Genomic DNA, 7623 nt, shown 5'->3' on the forward strand with positions numbered 1-7623 from the left:
ACTCTAATCTTACTACTACCTACTACTATTACTACTATATATTACTATTACCTATTACTACTACCTACTATCACATCTGAGGGGATACTTTATGAAAATAAAAATAAAAGTTATTCATCTTCAATTCAGCTTTTAAGGTGTAGAATTTCTTTTTTCCAGAACAACCTGTGCATCTTGTTTTGTTACCCTGTAACTACAGCATTGTTATTTTATTACAAACTAGTTACACCGTAATTAGCGGACTGTAAAATAAAGCGTTACCATACTTTTACTTCTACTCAAGTAAAATATCAGCAAAGTAGCAATACTACTTGAGTAGGACATCCTAGTACTCCTTCCACCACTGTCAGTATGTTTCATATTCAGGAAACAGTTGCTTACAGCTGATTAATGAAGGAAATACAGCACAGTTGCAGGATGGGGAACTACTATGGCTATCACTGTCCATCCATATATACGCCCACATTCCTCTGTCTGCTTTATCTCTCCACCTCATGGCTCAGTTGGTCAGTTCATGGTTAGCTACACATCACAGTCAGGTTCTTGCATGCTGGAGATGATGTGGTCAGTTAGCAAGAAGATCTCAGGCTGGTTTCCTAGAACTACTGTGTGTAATGAGAGAATAAATGGAGGGAAGGATGACAGCTCAATTGAAGGATGGAGAGAAGGGGATTATTCTCAGAATCCAATTTCCTCTCACGTGAGATTGGTTTATAAGGGGAGTAGGAAGAGCTTTGAACTCATGTCTGGGTTCATCCGGATCGGGTCCAGTATTCACTTTCATATCATCTAATCCTACTACTTTACTAGTCAGGATGCTTTGTACTTCATTGTGAGATGAACTTCATGTGAGAGAACATTAGATTAATTACAAACAGATTCAATCAGTCTTCACATTGTCACATACTGTAGATGATCTAAATGTAAAGATGGAAGAATGGCTGGCTAACAGGTAATGCAGCAAACAGTATCTGATTAGGAATAATTGGGAGTTGTATAAAAAAACTTGAAATCCTGAAAAAAATACAGTCCTGAAAAATCCCATACAGGAAACAGGGGTTGACTACACATGTTGTCTTTCCAACCTCAGTCTGACTTTTCCAGTCTTAATGTTTGGACTGTGGTGGTCTAGAACACACAGCAACTGGATCTTGAGGATTTAGGAGGCTATTGATGATAGCGATAAGTAAACTCTCACCATTGCAATGCACTGCAGTGTGAGTTTGTATTGCTTAATACAAGAAAATACAGTGCCACACGTTGGACTTAATACCTTCGACAAAAGCCATAAATAAAATTGTTAAAATTAGAAACTTCCCTTTTAAAAAAATGATCTCCACAAATAAAGGATAAGATTTGGCACACGATGGTTTGTACTGTGTGCAGAATGCAGGATTGGCGTCATTGTGCCACTCAAGCTCTGCATGGATGCCCACATGTGTGTTTCACATGGCCGAGCTGTCAGACACGCAGACAGTGAAACTAACCTGGGTGAAGTCTACCTCCTGCCAACAGTTCCGTACAGGTGAGTGTGTGTGTGTGTGTGTGTGTGTGTGTGTTTAAATCTGACAAAGTTTGAATTGTACTGCTGTAGATCGTGTTGCTCTGCTCTCCTTTGAACAAAAATGTGTGAGGCTGATGTGTGAGAGTTTACAGCCAGGTGACATTTGTCTGCACCGCCAGAGTAATGAAATAAAAATTGAAAGGTGAGAAGAAATAGGCTGCTAAAGAAAGTATTGAGGAAGGTATTCAAGTAGCAGAGACATTTTCATAAAAGCAATTTATAGGGAAATTAGGTGAGACGCTTGTCTTTCTGTTGGACTGCTGTGTTTTGATTGGCCCTATACCAGTTCCATGAAAGTCTCTGCTTGAAACTTATATTTTTTCACCAGTCACTCAGGGAACCGTCTGTGTGCATTTGGATATGTAGGACTGAAAATGAAAGCAAATGCAACAGATCAGATTCATAACACCCACAGCTGTATCAGTTTGAGGAGGAATCGGATTGCTGTTCTAATCAGAGTGCTTTTAAAAACCATGCATATCTAAGCAGTGGTCTTTTAGAGAGACTCTTTCATTCATCTGCACAAAAAGAAGAAAAACAACAAATTAGAGAAAATCCAATCTATTGTCTTTACACAAGGCATCAGCATCACCTCACCATGGCAACAGGCATCCCATACCGCAGTGTTGCGATCTAGGGAGGAGAGCATCACCACAGTCCTGTTCTTCTTGCAGACCAAATGGTTGAAGTATATCAAAGCCTGGAAATAACCTGTGAATGCATTCCACATCAAATGGAAATAAGGTAGATGTGGGTCCGCACTTGGCTGCAGTGTCATAATCTTTGGTGTTCACCCATAGGAACATGACTGTTTGCCTCTAAATGTCTGAATGTATCTGTAGACTGTGGGCAAATTGAGGCATGAATGCATCTGTGTTTCCGAATACATAGCAAACAGTGTTCTGTATGCTATGTACATTGTCAGTGTTTTACTAATAACATTGATGGATATATGAATATAGATGGTGCTTTGCAAAAAATACACCAAAACATGTCTCTTGCACTGAACTGCATATTAAAATCTTTCTGCCATATAAGAAAAATAAATAAATAAATAAATATATAAATACAATATATATAAAAAAAATAATTTCTAACCACTTAATAATTGTATATATGTGGATAAGAGGATAAGATAAACATGGATGAATAATTACTCTTCCTTTGAAAGAGAAAATATTCAATTTAGTGAATGTAAATATTACTTCTCAGTTGATGTGGATATTTATTATTATTTCGGGGTGATCATAAATACTGTTTAACATTCCTCTGAACCTTATGCATAAATGATGTGCCTCCCTGCATGTATACTGTAACTTCATAGTGTGGGTGCTATGGAGATATTACTGTGAGTGAAAGAGATTCTTGACAACATGTGCAGTTGTTCTCCTCAGACGGTGGCTCGAGCTCGTTGTGACCGCTTATTGATTAACCCATCACAGCGACCTGTGACCTTTAACACCAAGCTTTACAACAAACACACGCCCTTACACTGCCCTTACACTCATGTTCACTGATCAGATCCATAGTCTGCTTGCTTGTCTCTATTGATCTCCAATGTGTCTAATTTTCTTGCGGCTCTACTGGAGCAAATGAGTGTAGTCTTTTCTCTCCTCCAAGGTAACTGATCTCTTGTGCCTCTGCTCTCTGCAGCGTCTCCTCGGACCGCGTTATCTGGCCTCTTAACTGGCTGTTTTGCTGCAGTAGTTTGGTATTCCAACAACAACGCCCCAGGGACAGACCGCTTTTGTCTGCCTTATACTGTGGAAGCAGCAGAAGAGAAACATGAAGTTAGGGAAGCACTATTTGCTCCCATACCTCCAAACAGGGCGTCATCAGCGACAAAATATACTGTAACATCCACACATTTTATTTAAAGTAGGTGAAGAATTGCTTGTATTTCCAATTAAAAATGGTTGTCTTGTGATTCCAGCCAAACAATTCCCTTTAATGGATTTCTCCTCACTGTGTAGCCAACATTAGCATGATGGAAGCTACCTGTGGGAACATAATTATGCAGCACATTTTCTTGCTTGGTTTACCATCTACTGACAACCATGCCAATTTTCTCTCAGTGGGGACTAATAGGTAAAGCTTTCTTTGTAGAAGGGGCTTACATAACATCTTCTCAACTTACAATTTATACAGCGTTCATAATTCATTTGTAAAACATTTATGGAGCATGATTACATAACAGACTTTAAAAGAAAAAACTCCTTAGACAAATGCAATGTTAACTTTATTATGTCTCTAGATTGACAAGATTTGCATTATCATCAGACGCATTTCCATTTGTAATGTCCACTTATGACTGTGTCATTCAACATGTCAGGAGCCTGATGTGAACGGAAAGTGTAAACTTGAGTTTTGTTCCAAAATAAGATATCCAAAAATGACACATTTGTTCAAATCATGTACACAACACATTCTGCAGATTTGGGATTGAGTGCTGGGTACTGTTGGGCAAATTTCCTCTCCATCAGAGTGTTCGTATTCACAATTTCTGGAAACAATAATAATAATGATAATGATAAATACTAATGGGTGAAGAGGGTTAACAGGTGTAGCCCATTCTCTCATGCTCCTTTACAGCATATGGAATTCATAGGAGGTGATAGTAGTGAAAGACTTATCCCTCTGCTGCAGAGATGAATACTCTTGGATGGGAACACTGCCTCCTTGTGGCTAACAGGAGGAACTGGAGGCACATCTGACTTAGAACAACTCACAAGTTACAGTGTGTATTCAGTCACCAGCACATGAAAATATGAAAATATGAAATCTAAATAGAACAATACTGAATGAACAAAATGGCAATTTCAGTTTTTCTGTTTTTAAAGCATTACATTCCAGAAATACAGTATATGTGACAGTATCAGTCTCTCTTTATTCTCATTAGTTCTGGATGATAACGCTGGAATAGTGCAGTGCTTGTCTGGAACAGACATGCTGCCTTTCTCAGAGTAAAGCACATAAGCTGTCAGACTGTATCTTTTATTAGATAAGTGCTGTGCTGCCATCAAGTGGGGAAGTTTGATTCCAAAGATGGAACTAGGCCTCTACCAGGGCTCTGAAACCATGTGCCATGAGGGGCTGAGAGTCTGCAGGTTTTCATCCCAACCAAACACTACACCAGATTTGACTGATGAGTTCCTCCTCTCTTGTTGAAGTCGTACTAATCAGTGAAATCAGCTGCTGCAGTCTTGGCCTTCCATGGGCACACGGTTGCTTATTCTTGTTATAGGGCTTTGCAAACAAATTACAGTGCATCTTTAAAATCAAACTTCCCCACTTGATGGCAGTATTGTACAACAATTCCAAGTAGTAGTTGGACTTTCAATGGATGGAAACAAACGTTCCACTACAACGAACCCAAATAATTCTGTGTTTCATTTTAATTTCTCATATGTCATATTTGAACTTTTCTTCATGCCTGGTGCCTGGGAAGTTTGTGCAGTTCGTTTTAGATGATGAATTTCACCATGAGGGTTCCCACCATGATACAGATCCACTGCAGTTTGACGCTGCTTCCTGATGATGTGTCAGGTATTGGTGGCTTCACCACATCTAGCTTCTGACTGGAGAGATACTTCATGCTAGCAGGTATCCACAGTGAGCAAGTGTAAGGCTGGCTCATATCTCCAGGCTGGACCTTTAGGGTGCTCGTCACATTGTACAGTCCATGTTGGTCCTGCTCTGTCTGTGTGGTGGCTGAGTCTGTTAGGTTGGAGCTTCCCTGCAGCCAGTGGACCGTCCCGTTGGGGTAAACTCCATGGAACTGACACTCAACGTGAGACTGATTGTTGGAGAAGTCAAAACTTCCAAGGCATTCTGTGAAAATCAGGGACTGTTTTAGAAAGATGATACAAGACAATGAAGACTGTCTAGAAAAATGCTATCAGACATTTTCACTGGTTTCATATTCACTGGTGTTTTACATGTTCAATCTTTCCAGATTCTGTATTTTAGGTGTGAGTTCACTGAAAAAATTGTGAAATCATATTTTCTTTTCCTCCAAAGCATCTGATATGAAAATAAAACTTGGGTGAGTCAACTCACCTTCTAGTGTCACAACAGTTCTCCTGTTCTCTACTCCGAGACTGGAGTACAGTTTGCAGATGTATTCTCCCTGGTTGGCTGGCATCATGTTGGTGAGCGTCAGAGTGAGCCTGTGCCTGTGCTTGTTGAGAGGCTCTGCTTTGCTTTCACACAAAACTTTGTGGTCAAGTTTGCCATCTTCAAGTTGACACAGATGTTTTGATTCCGCAGTCATCCAGGCAAATTTCTTGATATCGAATTCGCTTGATGAGCTGACATCACATTCCAGAGTCACGTTCTTACCACACTGTGCCACTACCTGAGGGCTGGTCTGCAGCTCCAGTTCTCTGGTTGACTGACGACTGAATGTATTGTTGGAGAGATGGATGACTGGATTGGGAGAGAGAGAGGCCATAATACAGTCTGATGAATCAATCCTGCAAATCATTTCTTTAGTTTGTGTCTTAGAGCATCATTCAACACACACCCATCTTCTCATGAATCTGTTTTCATGTCTGCTCTAATGAAGGTCTACCTATTTCTTCTCTTACAGAGGGCAAGACACAACTTGAGTTTTTTTCCCCTCCTGAATAACTTTTTTTAAATCCACATTTTGATGCGCTTCATCTTTTCTTAAAGAATATCAACACACAAAAAGTCATCCTTGAAAAAAACGAAGAAGAATTTCGGACAAACTTTTGGAGCATGCCAAACATTTCTTTTCATACCACTGAAGAAACACACTCACCGTTGCTGCTGCCGACTATTGAAGTGAACCAGACGATGGAAACCCAGCCAAGTACGAACTCTGTCCTTGCACGCAATATGAAGCTCAATTCCTTAAACTTGAAATTAATATTTTCTAAGATTAGATGAACCAAATCAAAGCCAACTAGATGGACACAACATGAAGCATAACAAGTTTGTTTATACTTACCATGATGTTCCTCTGAATACACTGCTAATAAATGTACTTATTTCATCCAGTCAAGGCCTTCTCCAATAGAATAAACACATATCAATGAAAGGTTAGCTCCGTTTAAGTCTACTTCATTCAACGTGCGTGAGGCAAAGAGGGGCTTTGTGTGTGACAGAGAGTCTGCTGACTCTTCCTCAGCATTTTGAATACACACCTCAGGTCATGTAGCATCAGGTTTACACTTGAACGTGTGCAGGCAAGCCATTAGCCTGCTCAGGAATGAGTGGTGAACAATGCTTAAGGTTGAGAGTCAGAGAGTGGAGTGGAGCTTCAGTTATCTGATCAATCCTGTCTTGTTTATAAAACCCTGAACTTGTTTAGATCATCTAATGGAAAACATTTTGATGCTCATAGTCTCATCCTTTCATATTCTTTTTACAGGTTAGCTCGGCTAGTAAATATATCATAGAAACTGTTTTCTTTTCTCAAGATTTTAGCTTATATTTTATTCTGGGTAGGCTTACTGTTATTTTTATCTCTAAAATACAGACTATTTATTGTTTCTTGAATGTATGTGTGTAATTAATAATTTCTAAATACGTATGTATATTGTTAATAGTTCATCAGTATTCCAGATCGAACCAGTTTTGTTCATCTCTCTACCAAGACAAGAATCTCCATCAGCCCCATGGCCAAGCACACATCCTCATGCCTCTTTTACTGCCAAGAGCAATCTTTCCACTAGTTTGTGTTGCAATGTAAACACAGTAAACAATTCTGTCTCTCCCTGCATTTAAAATAAGACAAGTCCCAGAGGTTAGATATAAACATCTTAACAGTTTTGAAGGTCAGTGTTGCTGATTCCATTTGATTTTCTCTGTTTACAATTTCCTCTGAGAGCAATGAGCAATCCTCTTTGCGACACCCACACATTACAGTTGGATTGAGTTTGTGCTGTTCTAGGTAGATGAAACAATTGCCATTGTTGCTGCAGTTATTGTTGAGGCACACAGAGAGAAAAACACAGAAGGTGGGCGTTCATCTGACAGCAGGCTGATTGGTGGAAATTACTGCACTGTATTTCCTTCAGAATGAGTGAATT

At 39.5% G+C, this 7623-nt stretch overlaps 1 protein-coding gene across 1 annotated transcript; it reads right to left on the reverse strand.

The window, feature by feature from the left end:
* Positions 1-3785: 3785 nt before the first annotated feature.
* LOC139641150 (programmed cell death 1 ligand 1-like) lies at positions 3786-6709 on the reverse strand. The gene is made up of 4 exons (XM_071515417.1): positions 6540-6709; positions 6351-6447; positions 5624-5992; positions 3786-5395 (listed from the first exon to the last, which is right to left on the reverse strand). Exons 1-4 carry the CDS (start codon positions 6540-6542, stop codon positions 5028-5030), a joined length of 837 nt encoding a protein of 278 aa, XP_071371518.1. The 5' UTR covers positions 6543-6709; the 3' UTR covers positions 3786-5027.
* Positions 6710-7623: the final 914 nt, after the last annotated feature.

This window comes from Centroberyx affinis, unplaced genomic scaffold (assembly GCF_046629955.1).
Source record: "Centroberyx affinis isolate AG114_WGS23_722 - 3 ecotype Tasmania unplaced genomic scaffold, CSIRO-AGI_Caff_v1 ptg000348l_1, whole genome shotgun sequence".
Classification (NCBI taxonomy): domain Eukaryota; kingdom Metazoa; phylum Chordata; class Actinopteri; order Beryciformes; family Berycidae; genus Centroberyx; species Centroberyx affinis.